The sequence below is a fragment of the Candidozyma auris genome, chromosome 2, assembly GCF_003013715.1.
Source record: "Candidozyma auris chromosome 2, complete sequence".
In the NCBI taxonomy this organism is placed as follows: Eukaryota; Fungi; Ascomycota; class Pichiomycetes; order Serinales; family Metschnikowiaceae; genus Candidozyma; species Candidozyma auris.
In genome coordinates, this window is record NC_072813.1 from 335,516 (window position 1) to 353,776 (window position 18,261).

Genomic DNA, 18,261 nt, shown 5'->3' on the forward strand with positions numbered 1-18,261 from the left:
ACTATGCCAAATCTCCTTGTCGTCCAATCACCAATAAGTCTGTTCTGACTTTGGCCTTGACAGTACACTTATTGTCGCCAAACACTTCAAGGATGGTGAGTTTTGGACAGCACTCACTGAATTTGCTCGCAACTTCATCATCAAAGCTTCTAACAAAACCGACATCCAATCTCGTCAATAAGGGAAGATGAATATAACGGTAGTAGTGCTGTTTCTCTCCTTCACTTTCAACGTTATCGTTCACGCCGTCCTCGATTGCTTGCTTGAGAAGACGCTTAGTTTTTGACTCATCCTTTGTCATGATCTGTACTAAGAAATCTTTCGACAATAGATCCAACGAGTTCAAAGATAGATCCACTAGAGTTTGCGAGGAGTGGCCAAGCAACTTGTAAATAGCATCATCACCAAGCCCTCGACATTTTGTCAAGTCGACCGTGACTAACCCACCACTATTTATAATGGCAAATTCCTTGAAGCCCTCAACAAATTCCTCAGTAGTTAGCAAGTCAAGCCCCCTCATGGAAAGATGCTCCAATCTTGGACAAAACTTCGCAACACCTTCCTTGAAAAATTCATCAGTAAGGTTGCTACACCCATCGACGTTGAGATAAGTAAGGGACTCTCCAGTGATGGCTACAATATGAATCATGAGTTCGTCAGTGATGATTTCAGGCTTATGAGGATATGATATCTCAAGTTCAGTCAACTTTGCTGCAGTGATGTAGTGAGGGATAAGCTCATAAATTGCTGTACTGTCGAGCCCATCGAGCCTCAGAAGCTTGAGCAGGGTGAGATGTGGTCCCCTTTTTTCCATGAGCGAAAGAAAGGCGTCGCTACCAAATCTATGGGTGTTTCGAATTTCAAACTGGGTGATTTCGGTTTCAGCCTGCTCGAAGAAATCCTGCCACATGGGGTTACTGATCAAGAACGGACCATCCAAACTTAATTTTGTCAAACTGTTGAGCTTGTCCTTAAAGTAAACCAAATTGTCATTATGAAGCTGACCACACATGAACAACGTCAAGGATTGTAATTGAGCACAGTAGGCAGCAATTTGATTGAAAGAGTGAGAACTGACGTTTGAGCAGTCCCAGAATTCCAACTCCCTTAAGTCTGGATTCAAAAAAAGTGAGATGGTCGAATCATCTAAAGAGCGATTCTTTGATAGAATTCTCAGGATTTTGTTCATATTCGATTGCCCGATATCACCTAGAGCCTCTACATCATTGATGTTCTGTGTGATAACTTTAATGCAAATATCCTGTAATTTGGGTATCCTGACTGTCTTTTTATCAAGAAGCGCAGCGGCTAGCTTCTTTCTCTTCTTACGAGCATTAAGCTCGTTTCTTCTCGCATTCTTTTCACGCTTCTTGAGCTCTTCATTGCAATCATCACACAAATATCCTTTCAAATCGTCCACATAACGCGAGTAAACAGACAATGTAAACGGGTTTCCACACTCGGCACACATATCTTCCTCTCCATACTTTTTCAGATTGTCCTCAACATCGTCATCAAGATCATAATCATCGTCATTTTCGGAGGCGTAATCGTCGCTGGAACTGCTATCACTTCCACTATCGGGATCACCTCTAGCATCTCCATTCCTGATTCTTTTAGAGGCACGTCTTTTTTGTCTGCCTGCCTCGCGTATCTGTCTTTCCTCTTCATCAAGAGGCGCGTTTCTTCTTGAATTCTGAGGCGTGCCCGATCTACTTCTTCTGGGAGTCGAAGACAGCCTTCTTGGCGACTCAGCGGGTGAAGAAGTGACTTCTTCTGTACCAGAATTGTTTTCGTCTCTTTGACGATTTTGCCGCTGCCTGAAGGCGTCTGTAATACCCTCCACTCTAAGAAACTCGGTAAGAGCCGAGTTCGGCCCGCGAACACCTGAAGGACGAGCCTTGCGTACCATCGGGTTCTGTAAAGCGGGGATTTTTTATACTCTTGAGTGAAATACTCACACGAAGACCAAAGTTGCTTCGATGGCGATGTCTTCAATGCACTGATAAAGTGCATGCATATGGTGCACGGGTGCGGCAATATAGTCCCACCACAAGTCTTGGAAACATATGATCGATGTTTGGGAGTAGTAAACAGAAATTTATACTTCCTGAATCACTAGTAAGAATTAACACGCAAAGTGACATTGGAAAGTTAGTGGCTTCAGAACTGACAGAACGGTCACCAAAGTATATTTGCGCAATGACTACCTCCCATAGTGTCACAAAAGATGCATGCCTGAATGTTAACAACCAATCTTGAAGGCCACAGACACTTCAAATATTACACCATTCCTCCAAACTACTCAAGTAGCCAGGGTCTCTGCGACCAAAAGTCGCCCTTGATAATGTCCACGTGCAAAACAGAAATTTGTGCTTTTTTGCGAGCTTTGGCGATACGCTGTTTCTGTCTCTCTGAGGGCAGCTCCACATGGTTTTCCTCCTTATACTCTCTCACAATCACAGTACCTTTCTTGAAAATTTCTGGCTCGTTGTTGTAATTGATCCCACATTTCGAGAAAAGGATTTCGTTCTTATCGCTAGAAACGGTGCCCAGCAAGTAATTCTCGGCTTCCTGGCCCGTCATTCCGCACTTCTCGATCAACTTCCAGAAAGTCGTATTGTACAAGTTGTTGATATGACAGTCAACTTGTCGCCACGAAAAATAGTCTCGTACAGTCTGTGCATTTGGATAAACAACGGCGCGAGCATCAAATGTCGGTAGCCTCTCTATCACCAAGGGCTTCTCCGGGAATTCCCTATTCCACTCCATTACGTAGTATACCAGCATAAACAGAGCAAATGTCGAGACCAACTTCATCTCTCTACGCTCAAATAGCTCACAAGTGCGCCGAAGCAAGAACAGATACTCATCTGAATCACCGTATGCCATCTGGATATCGGGGAACTGGGCCACAATGGCTTGGGCGGCTCTGTTCATGACATTAAGAGCTCTGATATCATTAGGTTTGTCGAAACCATAATGAGCGCTGAACTTATGGAACCCTTTGCCATCTACACGAATAACGATGTGGGTTTCCGGTAGAAGAAAGTTCTCTCTTTCGAATTGCTTCACGTATTCGAATCTTGAGTTAGCCATATTAAAGGCTCCCTACTCTGGTGGATCTCTTCTACTGCGATGGAGTAGCGTGCAGGAGAGACACGTTTAGACTGCGGTGAAACTACAAGAAGTGTTCATCTTGAACTTAACTGACTCAGGGTAATTATACTGGGTGATGACACACACGAGCTCAGATCACTACAGACGACTTATCGTATTAATGTATGCACTAAAAATGGTATTCAATCTAATAATCAATAATTTAGTGGTTTTTAGACTTGGAAGATTTTGGCACTCTTGCAAGCCAGTAGAAAAATATGGTACCGATCATGTTGATAGCGATGAAAGCGATGAAGATACCAAAGTTTCTCCATCTCTCAGAATAAACCGCGTGGACGGAATCCAAGAAAGTGTTTGTTTGAGACATGGCACAAAAGTCACACTGATCAGTAGCACTTTCATCAAGCAAGTAGCCACCGGCTGCTGAAATGAATTGTTGCATGTACTGGCCACAAGTTTGACCACTTGGGGGCTGGAAGTGCAAGATTCCTCTAGAAGAGCACACGATCTTGGTGTTGGCCAAACCAGTACTCAACATGGCTTGAATCAAGTACGTGAATGGGTTACATCTGTACATGAAAATCCAGAAACCTGGCAATGCCTCCGGAGTGGCAAGAACACCACAGAAGTTCAAACACATGATGAACATCAAATTGACCATGTTAGCAGCGTTGTCAGCAATTTCCATGAAAGCAACAACCATTTGACCCAATGAGATTGTGTAGACGTAAAACGCAGTCACCAATAACCACATTAAAGCACCACGCTCATGAACAGTGTCAGTTGGCGTAGCATTTTGGTATAGTCCAACAGGGTAGTACCAACAGAAGAAAGCAACGGTACCAAGAACAACCTGGAAAGGAATTTCAGTAGTAATCTGAGAGGCGATGAAAGCAAACCAACTAAATGTCCTCGATGGTGCTTCTCTCACTTCATAGATTTCTCTTTGCATAACGTAATATGGCAACATCTGCTGAATCAATGTTTGCAAGGGCATGTAAAACATAAACATGGAAAACATTTGATTCTGCAAACCCTGCTGAGAGGTACCACTGTGGAAGAAGGCAAAACCATTGAACAAAGACGCCGTAATAACTAAGAAAAACTTCGAATAAATGTAACCAGGGCTTCTCCAATATTGCTGGAACGTTCTCCAAGTGACAATGAAATACTGTTTGATGAGAGAAGTGGCGTACTTCTTTCTGGACTCCGGGTCCTCATCCACAGGCAATTTACCCAATTCATTTTCCATGTAAGCCAATTCACGCTGAACTTCCTGGTATTCCTCTGAGTTTCTCCAAACTTCGAAGTAATCCTGAGCAGCCTTAGAACCAGGAGCAGCACCCACAACCTCCAACATCCATTCAGCGGGATTAGCATCTGGAGGACATGGATGGGCACCGTGCTTCTCAAAGTAATCGATTAAACCTTGACAGTTCTTGCCCAAGTCACCGAAATATACAGTCTTACCACCTTTTTGCAAGAACAACAAACGGTCGAATTCTTGTAACAAGATAGCTGAAGGTTGATGGATGGTACACAAAATAGCTTGACCGTGGTTGGCCAACTTTCTCATCAACTTACAAATAGACCAAGCAGTCTGAGAGTCCAAACCAGAAGTAGGCTCATCCAAGAAAAGCAACAACTTAGGCTTGGCAACCAATTCAACACCAATTGTCAATCTCTTACGCTGCTCAACGTTTAAACCCTCACCAGCAACACCAACCAAAGCATCAGAGTAAGCACCCATCTCCAACAAATCAATGACGTAGTCGACGTATTCGTCCTTTTCCTTCTTTGAAACATGAGAAGGCTGTCTTAAGTAGGCAGAGAATGTCAATGCCTCACGAACAGTGGAAGTTGCCAAATGAATATCTTGTTGCTGCACATAACCAATCGATCTTTGGAATGAGGAGTCCAAACCGTGACCGTTGACCATTCTTACACCGTCAGTAACAGTACCAGTCGTAAGACGCTCGGACAAACAGTTCAATAAAGTGGTCTTACCAGCACCAGAAGCACCCATCAATGCAGTGATCTGACCTGGCTTCACCCAACCATCAACATGATTCAAAATAACACGATTTTCTGCCTTGATTTTGACCTGGTAAGTCAAATCCTTCCAATGGAAAATCTGTCTCTGATTAGGAAGTTTGTCATCAGAAGTAGATGATTCGCCAGAGTCCTTCTCCATGGCATCGGAATATGAAATCTTCTCATTTGGAAGGTTGTTCTCTACATCATTGACCTTGGCTTCATTCTGCTCTCTTTGCTTTCTGACCTTCTTCAAAGAACCTCTCAAGAACAAAGCAATCTCACCCTTTTGCATAGCCCCTTTGTTAAATTCGGTCAAGGCAATGTAGACGCCCAAAAAGACGACGATATAAGCGACAACGATACCCAAATTTCTCCACTTGTGAGCATTCACATATTCAAAGGAGGTCTGCAAATAGGCAGTACCATCAACAAAATCCTCACCGGGTCTGGCACCTGCGGTTGAGCACACACGGTTGACAGCGGCAACTTGATCATATGGTCCTCCTGAAGGCACAAATTGAGCACATTCGAATTTACGACCATGGAACTCGTTCACCATCAATGATTCGAAAACATAAGACACAGGATTGATGTATTGAATCCACCTGCACCAACCCAACATCGACGGAATGGGAATGACGAAACCAGTAAAGATAACCATTGCCAACAATACCGAAGTAGCAGGAGTCATAGCAGCCGCGAGAGAAGTAGACACAGCTCCCAAGGACCTAAACATGTGGGACATACACAATGTACAGAGACCACAGAAGAGCCAGTAGAAAAAGAATCTGCCGGGATCACGCCTGAAATGAACCATAAAGTAGAAGGAAAAATTGAAACACGTGGACATGCAAAGCTTGACAGGAAGTTCCGAGATGATGGACGCTAGAGCGTCAGCAGAAGGTCTGTACAAAGCATACTTTTTATGCTTTTCAACGATTGGACGAGCCTCAAACAAAGACATGATTTCCAATAAGGAAGCAAAAGCATTGAACAACACAGCAAAAAACATGGCAGCACCACGGTAATAGAAGGAGCCGGTGGTCGGCTGCAAATTGTAAAAAACGGACGATAGAATTAAACCCATGACACCTTGACCAAAGATGGAGAATATGACAATCGACGGATCACCTTTCATTCGAAGGAAATTTCTTCCGATGATGTATCTTGTCTGCATAAAGAAGGAAACAGTATAAGGAGAAGATGGACGAGTGTGGTCGGACTGTTTAGCAACGTGGGATGCACGGTAAGCTTCTCTCTGGCTTCCGTCGGCCACCTCGGCAAGGTACTTGTCTATGCCTGCAGTGAGAACCTTGTAGTTTGATGAGTTTCTCCAATAATCGGAGAATTCTTTCGCAGTGCGAGGAACCTTGTTTTCGAACCCAGGCTTAACAACACGCTCCTCTGGATTAGTCAAGGAAGTCAAGAAATCGGCGGTGGTTTGACGCTGAGGGCACTCGTAACCCATATCCAAGAAGAATTGCTTGGCTTCGCTGGCCTTACCAAAGAAAATCTGATATCCTTCGTACAAGACAATGACATTGTCAAACAAGTCATAAGCATCCTGGGAACACTGGTAGATGGCAATCAAAGGGGTGGCATCCAAGATGGCCGCGGAGGTCTTTAAAGCACGAATAAACTCCAAAGCGGTGGCGGCATCCAAACCTCTCGTGGCGTTATCCCAGCACTGAATGTTCGCACCAGACAAGGAAACCTCGGCAATAGACACACGCTTACGCTCACCACCAGAAACACCACGGACAAAGTCGTTACCCACAGGAGTGTTTCTAGTGTGGGACAAACCGTAAGTGGCCATGGTGACGGAGGCCATGTGTTTGGCGTGTTCCAATCTGGAAACTTCACCCCTGTTTTGAGGCGTTCTCAATTTGGCAGCGAATTCCAAAGTGTCCCCCACGCTCAAGTGTGGAAAGTGGACATCGGTCTCAGCAGAGTACACAACGTCACCACGGTGGTGTTTGTGGATCTCATCTGGAGTCATGCCGTCATAGGAGATTTGAGATTCTTCGCCAATGTGAAAACCGTACGTGTTGCATGCAATCGTCTTGAGCAAAGTGGAACAACCAGAACCAGGACGACCCAACACCACCGTGACTTCACCGGGCTTGAAGTACCCGTCCATGGTCTTTAAGATGTCAAAACAACGGCTCTCGTCGATTTTTCTCATATCGTGCCAGTAATCCACCGCCATTTTCCACAACCCGTTACTGACGGTTGGCTGGTAGTCTGAGTCTGCAGCCACACCGTAGGCTCTCAAATTACGGTACGCAAGTCCCAACTTTGAAGGCTTATAGTAGTCAGGGTTGGAATCGAACAACTTACGCATATTTTTCACCCAAAACTTCGCATTGAAGTTGGGCGAGTCTGGGTTCAACTGCTCGCTGATCTGCTCTGGGTCAAAGGGCTCTACGCCAGGCACCTCAGACATGTGGGACAAGTACTTGAGCAAATCCTGGGATGTGTTTGTTTTGGATAAGTCGTGGCCGGAGTCATGGGACATGTTGGTGAAGGTTCTGGCCAACTCTCTAATTTCACCTTCCTGATGAGCACCAAAACCAGTATACTCATTGATGGAATTGGCCTCCTCACTGAGACTGCCGTTGTCATGGGGCAGCACTTGGTGAGCAACGCCATCCTCGGGTGGAGGAGCGTCGACAAAAGGTTTCTCGGACATGGAGATGGAAAAGTGAAGATTTGCCTTTAAAGTGGACTACATGCGATATATATATTGGCAGGCGAAAAGAAATGCCAAACAATGTCGCAGAGGGAGAGGTAGAAGCAGCCCCAGCTACGCTGCAGGAGCAGCAGGCATGAGATAGGGAATTCTGGCGGCAAATAGCGTATTGTGCGAGAGTTGCGCACGTTGGAGACGGCTGGCGGTGGAACTTCGGAAGGTGCGAGTTCCGGCTCTGGCCACTCCCACCGGGAGCCTGGCGGTGCACATTTAATCACTGGGGACAAAATGCCACAAAAAAACCGCCCTTCTCAGCCCTAACCACATACAACAAAAATAACCACCAGCTTCATAACCTGTGGGCAACAACTGGAGTCTCCACTTCCAGCGGGACAATTTGCCTTTGCCTGGTGCGGTGCTTTTAGCTTACAGATTCGCTGGGTGTGCTTGCTTTTCTTTTATTTTTTTTTCTTTGGCATTTCCTGCTCGCTCTTTGTTCCGCTCCCGTACGGCGAGAGCTGGTTTTTTTTTCCTTCGCTCGCCTCCCGCGCTGCTAGTCTGCCTCATGATTACTCATTTGCTCTGGAGAAGATGAGAGTTGCCCGACAAGTTTAGCAATCGCATATTCCACCCTTGGATTCAATTTCTACACTTGTGCCAAAAAATGCCCGCTTGGCTCTCTGTCAAATTTCTCTCTTTTCTTCGGCTTTGTTTCCCCTTCTCAGTGCTTGCGTCATCTTCTATACTTCACTCCCGCACGTTGTCCGGCCTTGGAACCTCCCGAAGGACCGCCCACCTTGTTTTGGTTACCCTGCACCGCCAGATTTTACGGCCTGCCGTCGCTACACTCCATACAGTGGGCTGCCTCTGGCTCAGCCTTGCGGTGCCTAGAGGGTTATCATGGGCCGTTGGCCTCCCGCAATCTTCCGGTTCCGTTGTGTTGGCTGTCTTCGCCATGGTCCTTTTGCGTTAAGTGATATTTGCATCTGACGGCCCCGGAAAAACTCACAGCATCCGCGGCCGAAACAACAGCCCAGCGTAATTTTTTTCTCCCGGCCAGGGTTCTTTTTTTCTCCTTGTGCGACAGTCCTCTCACCTTCTGGGCACCTTCCGGGTACCTTCCGGGCCAGTGCGATATTGTTTCGTATAAGACTGTTTTGGATTCTAAACGAGCATCGAGTGGGTCTCGGGTCCTAACGGTCGGTCGCTGAGAGCCAGTGACCGGGACGTGGGTTGTTCCGAACGCCCATGTCGTACCGCGCTCATGTCGAATCCAGCTGTTTGTAGCGCATCCCTTTTGAACATGCTGGTGAAGTGTCGAAATGCAATTACACTGCCATCCTCGATAAGAGGGTTTTTTTTCTTTTTTTGTTTTTCAACTAGAATATGTCTGGAACACCACACATCATTGTCTGGCTGAAATGAAATGCTGGCGGGCAAGTGTGAGAAGCCTTTAATGTGTACGGCAAGGCTCCCAGGCTTAGAAGAGACGGGATTTGAAGTAAATTTATTGTGGCATTGCCATGGATCAACCTTTGGGTTTCTTCTTCTTTGTCTTTTTTCTTTTCGTCCTCTTCTGTTGTGCCAGTCTACTTTGCAGCATTGCGCTGTATATTTTTTGCGCAAAATTACGCATTTGCACCCCATCCCCGTCTATCTATTAAACTCAGTCCAAAACAGTTAGACACCCCTATTTACAGAGCATGGTGCCTATGAAATGCTCTTAAAACCTTTGCATCATTTCTGATAGGCCTGTTGGAATACAAAGTTGATTCCTAGCATCAAAAGGAAATCTCAGAGCACCCTCAACACTTTCAACTTAGGCTTGCAACAAGTTCTCCACGAAGGGTTATTCTTACAAATGCCAAGTCAGGGGTATCAAAAATTAAATGCCTCGAAACCCCCTTCTGATGTCAATAAAGGCAATTTGGGGGGTCCATTATACTCAGTGGATACTTGTAAGTGTCCTGCACTCGCTCGCAACTCTACGTCGCTTCTCCATCCTCTCACCAAAAACTACACAAGCGATAACGATGCAAGTAAAGGTCAAGACCTTGACTGGAAGAGACATCCCAGTGGATGTCGAGTCATCTGACAAAGTTATTCGCATTAAGGAAATGATGGAGGAAAAAGAAGGCATTCCTCCTGCACAACAAAGATTGATCTTCAACGGCTCTCAGTTGAACGACGAGATCACCATCGAAGAGTCGGGGATTCAGGCTGGCGCCTCGTTGCATTTAGTTTTGACCCTAAGAGGAGGCTGCTGAGTATAGAATTGGCGCACAAGAAATGCTTGATGGCTTGATATAGCATAATGGAAATGAATGATGATGCAAATATCTTCATGAGTTAGATTGTAATGCCCATTTTCTTGCGTTCGCAAGAAATTTGTTAAGGTTTGGAGTTTCTTGAGGGAACTCGTATTCCGTGTAGACCTCCTCCTCATTATCTGTTGCCCTTCTCTTGGTAATTTCCTTGGGAAATTTCTCTTCAACCTTAGCTACAGAGTTCACATCGCCATGAGCTTCTTCGTATTGCTTCCAGGCATTAAGAACCGCAATACAGTTTCTGGCATCGTCCCTCTGACGAAAATGCTTGACAGCTTCGTTGAAAACTTCACGAGACTTTTCCTTTTGGTAGTCACCAAGTTGAAATTCCACCTCATCAGTAGCATCCTCAAGATCCTTTATTTGGTCTGGCGACAAAATTCTCAGCTCGAAATTAGCAAATTCAATCCATAGGTTGAGTGTAGCGTTTCGATCGATTTCTTTCCGAAACTCCTGTCTTGCTCGTTCATAAAGGAGCTCTTCTTTAAGAAAGGTAATGAATGCATCGAAGAGGTCGCCACGAGGTTCAAAAGAGAGCTTAACTTCCACTTCATCTTTAAAGGGAAGGTCGATGGCCATCTCATAAAGAGATATGCACCGCTCTACCTCTCCTAGCTGTTGTTCTTTGAATATAAATTCTTTCAATACCCCAAGTGCTGCACGACTTTCTGGATGCTCGGAATCATGAATGAGAGCAGCCTCAATCCACTTATTGTATAGGAGACGCACTCTTTTCAACTCATTTAGTCTTGATTCCAATTGAATGTAGAACCTAAAGATTTTGCTCTTCATATGCTTTGAAGTGAGGCCGAGCGCTCTTCCCAAAAGTTTCCTGGCGTTAGTTAATGCTTCGACTTTGTCATTACGTAACTCAAATTCAGCAGCCATAATCCAGATCTTTGCAAATGTGAAATGTGCATGCGGGATCAAAACAAGAGCTTCTGTCCAAATACTTCGAGCTCGTTCAATATCACGATTAGAAAACTCTTCCCACAAAGCAAACTTGATCCAAAGAAAGACATACCTTCTCCACAAAAGCAGCTTGTATTTTTCTTCCGGGTGCGTCGATATACTTCTTCTAAAGAGATCCCGCAAAGTCTCTACCGATGAATGCTCCTCCGCTTTGATGTATTCCCACCAAGCGTTATAATCTCGAGGATTCTTTGTCACTTCTTCTTCATACTGTATTCTTCGTTTCATGGCGACTGAAGAATCTATCAGACTTGATGTCCCGAACATTTTCTCAAAGTCAGCAAACACTTCATAGATCTTCAGTTTTTGGCTTTTCAGCTTGATCATCCCTTTTTCTAGCGCAGTCAAGAAAATTTGCCTTGCACGATCAGTTTCCCCTTGTGATGCTTCCCACGAAGTCCAGCGTAGAATGATCTGAGGTACGCTAGTGTCGGTTTCTATGGTACCATTTTCGAAAAGAGCATCCATGGCAGCCTCAAACACCCCTCTAATCCGAGGTATCAGGGATTCACTCGGTGGAACTTCGAGCCGCTCAAAGTCAGCCCAGCGTAACCATACATCACCATGGGGATACTCAGCCAAGTAACGAGTGAACAAGGCTCGCACATTATCATACTCGTCGTATCTTTTCTCAAATCCAATGTAGGAATCCCACACAGCTTTTGCCGGTTTCCAAGAAATCCATCTTTCAAATATTTTTCTCACGCTATTGTAGTTTCCCAATGTCTCCTCTGTCTGAACATACATGTACCATAGCTTATCAGTATAGGGTAATGTGGTGACACCACGCTCTAGGACGTTTCTTGCATGATTGACATTACGATGTAGTAACTCCAATTCGATGTAACGCACCCAAAAAGGCACATGCTGCAGATTCACTTGCAACGCTCTTTCCATGATGGATCTGGCTCTCTTGAAGTCATGATTGTGTTCCAATTCCCATTTGGCGTACCGAATCCATTGACCATAATTTAGGCGGTTTTTGTTCAAATGCTGCTCATAGTCTCTTCTTTTTGCTTGTTGAAACAGTCGAAGTTCCTCCAAGTCTTGTATGGTTTGCTTCGATGCCTTGAACGGAGCTTGTTTAAGCAGATGAGCTTCCAGAAGAATGTCAGCCGAGGAAACTTGAGCTTTGGCTAAACTGCTTTGGGCAGGCAGAGATGCCTCCGGAGATAGTGTGGACGGTAGATCCAAGTTCATAAAAAAAATACGATATCGATTCAATGAGAAGATGGAGATGATGATGTAGGAGAGGTATGCTCGATGGGCCAAAAAATAGAATGCGAATGCCTTCAGCCAGATTCGAACTGACGATCTCCTCATTACTAGTGAGGTGCCTTACCAACTTGGCCATAAAGGCAAATTTAAGAAGGCAAGCATGCAGGTACATACAATCGGTTGCAACTCGGATACAAAAAGTAGCCGCATTGCATATATATGAAACGCTGAATAGTCTTTTACCCCCAAATGTATTTCTGATCATTACAGCAATCGTATGCCATCAGACTCAGAAAGAAAAATGTTAAGAACGGGGATTTTCAAATCCCAAAGTAAGCAAAGGCAGGAGAAGAAACCGCCTATTATGCCGGGAAGATTTCGAGAAATATGCCCGGAAGCAAGGCCCATTAAAAAATGGGACAAGTTCTGGAAAGCCCTATATAAGGAAGAATGGATCAAACGCAACGAGCTAGGGGCAATTCATCTCTTTAATATTGGGTCATACGTGCCACAACATGACGAGCGGCCATCAAGAGCCGCAAAATGCTTATTGTGTTTGAAGGAAGTTACTCTGGATGTTTTTCTTCAGCACATCTACAATGAATGTGCGATATCGCAATATTGGTGGAACCACCTAGGGTTTCCGCGAGCGATGAATCTTAGGGAAATGTTAGCTCCTGAGGATACCTCGTTCGACAACTTGAGGAAACTTAATTGGTTCGTAAAAATCGTCAGAATCACCTACAAAGGGCGACGACAGCTGGGCAACGAGGGAGTGACCCTCCCAGAGCTCCTGAATCGAGCTTTGAGGTCGGCGATGCGACGAGTTACTCCAATGGGTCAATAAACGCACACTTAATGACGAGTGGAAATTCATAGAATAGTCACGGCTGAAGTTCAGAGGGGATCATTCGCACCGCACGGTAATGGATTGACACTAGTTGAGGATATTAGGGGTTTTGTTTTCTATAATGATATAGTTTTCGAGTTAGAATGGAAGTGGCAACACTGAAATCCTAACGCTCCTCTAATACATGAAGTCTATAAAAAAAACCAGGCTTTGCTTTCAACTTCGTTTTCTTCTTCTTTATTTTTTTGACGTTCATTCTGATATATCTTTTGTTCATCATCCTCTATTTCTTTTTATATTTTACTCTCTCTTCTCTCTTTTTGACTGCTTGAGCCATTTATCAGTCTATAGAATAAATCCTGTATATAGTTACTCCTGCACCTTGCTGAAAACTTACTTCACTTTGTATGTTACTGTCTATCCTTCCAACAAAATCCGATATGGTGTAATGGCTAGCACAGTTCGCTCTCACCGAGCAGATCGGGGTTCGATTCCCCGTATCGGAGGATTCATTTTTTCTAGAGAAAGTTTCTGATATCGTTGCTTTCACGTTCGAGTTAGGTTCATTCACAAAATGAATTTTCATATAACTTTTAAAGTGAAGTTCTTTTTTTTTGGTTCTTTTGGTTTACATTTTTGCGTACATCAGTGCGTTAGTAGTGGTTTATGTATAAGTCCGAGAACGTCCGAACTTCTCTCTCACGTTAGGAAGAAATGGAACGTCCCCCAGGATTCTTTGAAAAGCACTACCTTCTTAGCAATGCTTTAGGATATTACACAAACCTTAATACAACAGCAAAGTATAATCGCTATGTTGAAAAAGCTCATTTAAGTGCCGCCTTGCAGCACATGGTCTATGAGAACCCCTGGTTTTGCAGCAACTACTTCAAGGTCAACAACACTGGCGATGTCTTCAAAGACTATATATTGCGCTCTGTCGACCATATCAATTTCGGAGTGGTTGTTGAATACGTCAAGATCGACAAATTTGACAGAGAAATCCTTGAGGAGATCGATAAACGAAGGGTGCCAATTGGCAAAGATAATGCACCCTTGTGGCGTCTTCTAATTCTAGAAACCGACACTGAGCAATACTTTACTTTTTATGCTTGCCACTCACTTTTTGATGGCATCAGTACTCTTCAATTTCACAAGGACCTTCACAAGTATTTGGATCGGACTGAATCGTCTAAATTTCAGGAAAACCTCTTTACCAACAATGGCCAAACCCCAGTCCTTCCCGCAGTTGAGACAAGCCTCGACTTATTTCGTCCTCTGTGGTCTCAAAAATGTCTTTTCACTTTAGCAGTCAAACACGCTCGCTTGTATAACTGGCTCAAGTGGGTCGGTGACGGCTTCTCAGCACCTCTCGAAATATTCCAAGCAGGACCAGTCACTGAGCAAGTTCACACCAAGTTCAGGATAATCAACATCCCCAACGCAGATGTCAATAAACTAGTTGATCACTGCCGATCGAAGTCATATACACTAACCCCTTACTTGACAGCGATCTTGAAAAGAGCGTTACAGAAAGTTGTATACCCGCACTACTATACTGACTCTTCAAATGTCGTCACCAGGATACTTATGGCATTTGATGGAAGACGGTATGATCATGAGTTGAGAAGTCCTTTCAAGTACGGTCTTGTCATATCGGGGCAGCTACTAGATCTCTTTCCCGTCGGGAGCTTTAACAAAGAAGTGCACTCTATATATAAATCTATTCAAAGCAATTTGAAGTCTCGGCTAAGTTTCAAGTATATTTGGACTGCCAATCTCATTGATACGGAAGAAGTGCTACGAGGCTCAATAAGCTCGAAGTTGAGAACCACAATTCTTATGACAAACCTTGGTGCGATAAAAGATAATCCTGATCAAAATTGGCACATCACAGATGCATGGTTTGCCCTGAATAGAACAATTAATTACCATTTCATTATGCATGCTGTGTCCACATCCACCGGTGGACTCAACATTGTTCTCGGGTACCTGCCTGAGTATGACAATCTAGAAACGACGATCGAAGGAGAGAAAGTGGGAGTAATGGACGCTGTGGAGTCAGAAATCGAAAGCTCGTTACTTAAGAACATTGAATCATGATCCTTTTGTTTCCTCATTTTATGCGGTGAATATTTTGAGTCGTTGTTTCCCATCTTCATCTTAGCTATTTTTTTTTTTTTGCAACCAAGTATTGAATACAATCTCCGACTATTTCAAGAAAATTGTCCGAAAGATGCGAAAGGATATTTTAAAACACATTCATAAAAAAACCAAATAAGTCCTTTTTCACGAAGCTCAGATGACGTTTTGTCTTATGAATTGCCATATTTTCACGAGCAACGATATTTTGAACATTTCTTGATAATTTACCGAAATTGGTGAAGTAGTATTGCAGAAAGAGGTTCCCTAGCCTACATGTAGTATGCTTGCTGGCAATGACTGCAACAACTAGAGGTACGCACCAACAAGAAAAGCCTCCAAGAATCTTAACAATCACTCATTAATAGCAAATTTGCAGAAGGCAAATCACGGCTCTCATTTCAGACCCTACAGGGTTGCTGTAAATAATATCAGCCAACTTGGGGTAGCCAAAATTAAACGTGACCAGAGTCACATGATCCGACATCAAGATCACTAAGTGAAGTGGTTCCTGAGTTACTAATCTAGATATAGCAGCTATGCCAGAAAGACAACAACAGACAGGTCCGCAACTGCAAACACAAACTGAAGTTTCTTCCCCCGCGCCAGTATTACATCTTCGACCAAGGAATGAGAAGGAAAAGCAAAAGAAAAAGTCGAGATCACAAGTACGGTGGACGGATGATGTAGTGGATAACGAGCACATGAATAAGAAGAAGTCCAAGATATGTTGCATATTTCATCCTCAGCGTGAATTCGGTGAATGCTCCAGTGATAGTGATAGCGGCTCCAGCGACTCTTCGTCAGATGAGAGTGATGACGAGAGGCGGCGCCCTTGTAACCATAACCACGATCATGAAGATGGCTCTTGTGGAGACGAGAACAGAGGTAAAGCGAGGCGGCCACGCGAAGCAAGCCCGAATGCTTACGAAAGGCAACCTCATTATAAGAACTTGAGTAAAGTTTCGGAGTCAAGTAACCCTTAAAAGAAGGTAGGAAGTTACGGGGATACCTCGTTTAACGACGTGAACGATTCATTATTTCAGTTTTACATAGATCGAAACGATTTTTAAAATTATAAACAGTTTGACTTGCTTCTAACAAACACGTCAAATCCGGGAAGATTATATTAATATGCAATCAAAAGAACCCGCAGCCCCTGCTGCTCTCCGATCCGTGAAGTTACTCTGGATTAGCAACATGCAATATACGCCTCGAATAGTCATTTTCGTCAGCAAAAGAAAACTTCGATGCGTTGGAGTTTTGAAACATAGTCTCTGGATCTAAACGATTATCGAATTCTGAAATGGGGAACATGATAGGACCGCCTGAATCCGGAGCAGATTCCTTGTTGGGATTGAGCTTCTTCTTCGACAAGCTGCGTGCAACATTGGAGCCGACAGCTCCGCCTGTAACAGGGTTAAATATAGACATAATCGACTTGCTGGAGTTATCTCTCTTGAGATTGGAACTTCTCAGCGACGATTTGGAGTGGAATATTCCCCCTCCAGAGGGTGAGTTCTTCTCGTTCACAACAGACACTTCATCAGAAGAGTACTGGTTTTCTTCGTCTGAATAATCATCATTATGGCGACCTGCGCCAAAACAACAACAGTAGAGCAAACCAGCAATGGCTCCCACAACAACGACACCAACAGCAGTAAATGTGCCAGCCACCTTACCAGTGGAATCAAAGAAAGACTTCAGATTATTGTCGCCGTCACCAGAGCTGCTTGAGCTGCTTGTAGGGGACGAAGAGGCCACTTTAGTGATATATCGAGTGGAGACCATCTGCGACGAGGAGCCATCAGCGGTTGTAACCGAATAGACCGTCGTTGCAAGCACTGATGTGACGACACTAGGTGCATCTTTGGACGAAGAACTCGCTTTTCTTGCAGATGAACTTGTAGATGATGTCGTTGATGACGACGATGACGATGACGATGACGATGACGATGACGATGACGATGAAGATGATGATGAAGATGACGGTGAAGATGACGACGACGACGACGGTGACGACGACGGTGAGGGTGACGACAGTGAGGAAGAAGAGGAAGTTGTTGGCGATGATGATGACGACGACGTGGACAGAGTCAGAGGAGAAACTGTGGATGAGGACAGGGTTGTGGGATCACTGGATGATGTCTCCTCTGAAGTCGTTGGAGGAGCCAGAGAGGACCAGGGCTGAGTCGAAAGGGAAGAGCTCGATGAAGGTGAGCTCGACAGCGAGGAAGACGAGGCTCCGACCGTGGAGGAAGGGTCCAGGATGAAAATGTAGCCGTAGTACCCATCCCCTCCACAATTCTCTTGCTCAGCGTACCCAGGACAGCCTGTGTTGCAATTGGATTTGGAAGCGGTGTCGGCAGGAACATCGTTTGTGCACCAGCAGTCGTAATTCTGAGTTATGGCCACGGCGAATCCCTGATTTTTGCAATGATTATGGCACCATCCGTTGGACATGTACGTATAGGAAGCTTTGCCAGAACCGATGTTCTGAGACGAGCACACATTAAGATCTAGGGCGGTGGCTCCCACAGACAACAGCGCTAGCAAATATAGTGATTGCAAGAGCATGTGACGAGTTGGGTGTTGGAGATCAACAATGGAAAATGGATGGAATCAAATCACGATAGGCAGGATAAGAAAGACACACTTAGGACGAAACAAAATTAGAACGACGACGAAACGGGAAAAGTCACAAGTGGAAATAAAAAAAAATAGGCAAATGGAATAAGGATCAAAAAGTAATAGATATGTGGCAGGTTTGGATGGGTCGGTCGGTGTCTGATGAGCACCTGGAAATGAGTGGGTCAATGCACTTAGGCAAATGGGACAAATTTATACGGCGGTGGGGGGCAACTACAAAGGCAGAAATAATTAAAAGTCGCAATAAAGACCCTGTT

At 44.5% G+C, this 18,261-nt stretch overlaps 7 protein-coding genes and 2 non-coding genes across 9 annotated transcripts; 3 read left to right on the forward strand and 6 right to left on the reverse strand. All coding sequences in view use genetic code 12, as the record gives it.

The window, feature by feature from the left end:
- Position 1: 1 nt before the first annotated feature.
- On the reverse strand, positions 2-1,912 carry RAD7 (UV-damaged DNA-binding protein RAD7; the record flags this gene model as incomplete). The annotated part of the gene is made up of 1 exon (XM_029032252.2): positions 2-1,912. One exon carries the CDS (start codon positions 1,910-1,912, stop codon positions 2-4), a length of 1,911 nt encoding a protein of 636 aa, XP_028892567.2.
- A 389-nt stretch (positions 1,913-2,301) lies between these two features.
- Positions 2,302-3,099, reverse strand: THG1 (tRNA guanylyltransferase; the record flags this gene model as incomplete). The annotated part of the gene is made up of 1 exon (XM_029032253.2): positions 2,302-3,099. One exon carries the CDS (start codon positions 3,097-3,099, stop codon positions 2,302-2,304), a length of 798 nt encoding a protein of 265 aa, XP_028892568.1.
- Positions 3,100-3,322: 223 nt separating this feature from the next.
- Positions 3,323-7,849, reverse strand: CDR1 (ATP-binding cassette multidrug transporter; the record flags this gene model as incomplete). Its single annotated transcript, XM_029032254.2, has 1 exon — positions 3,323-7,849. The coding sequence occupies one exon, from the start codon at positions 7,847-7,849 to the stop codon at positions 3,323-3,325; it is 4,527 nt and encodes a 1,508-aa protein (XP_028892569.2).
- Positions 7,850-9,882: 2,033 nt separating this feature from the next.
- Positions 9,883-10,116, forward strand: RUB1 (NEDD8 family protein; the record flags this gene model as incomplete). The annotated part of the gene is made up of 1 exon (XM_054702064.1): positions 9,883-10,116. The coding sequence occupies one exon, from the start codon at positions 9,883-9,885 to the stop codon at positions 10,114-10,116; it is 234 nt and encodes a 77-aa protein (XP_054558039.1).
- Positions 10,117-10,191: 75 nt separating this feature from the next.
- Positions 10,192-12,348, reverse strand: CJI96_0001599 (uncharacterized protein; the record flags this gene model as incomplete). Its single annotated transcript, XM_029032255.2, has 1 exon — positions 10,192-12,348. The coding sequence occupies one exon, from the start codon at positions 12,346-12,348 to the stop codon at positions 10,192-10,194; it is 2,157 nt and encodes a 718-aa protein (XP_028892570.2).
- An 87-nt stretch (positions 12,349-12,435) lies between these two features.
- CJI96_0001600 lies at positions 12,436-12,508 on the reverse strand. Its single transcript has one exon. It is a non-coding gene; the product is annotated as a tRNA-Thr (tRNA).
- Positions 12,509-13,650: 1,142 nt separating this feature from the next.
- CJI96_0001601 lies at positions 13,651-13,722 on the forward strand. The gene has a single exon. It is a non-coding gene; the product is annotated as a tRNA-Glu (tRNA).
- A 208-nt stretch (positions 13,723-13,930) lies between these two features.
- On the forward strand, positions 13,931-15,316 carry CJI96_0001602 (uncharacterized protein; the record flags this gene model as incomplete). The annotated part of the gene is made up of 1 exon (XM_029035138.2): positions 13,931-15,316. The coding sequence occupies one exon, from the start codon at positions 13,931-13,933 to the stop codon at positions 15,314-15,316; it is 1,386 nt and encodes a 461-aa protein (XP_028890380.2).
- Positions 15,317-16,537: 1,221 nt separating this feature from the next.
- WSC4 (Wsc4p) lies at positions 16,538-17,932 on the reverse strand (the record flags this gene model as incomplete). Its single annotated transcript, XM_029035140.2, has 1 exon — positions 16,538-17,932. The coding sequence occupies one exon, from the start codon at positions 17,930-17,932 to the stop codon at positions 16,538-16,540; it is 1,395 nt and encodes a 464-aa protein (XP_028890382.2).
- Between the last annotated feature and the right edge of the window lie 329 nt (positions 17,933-18,261).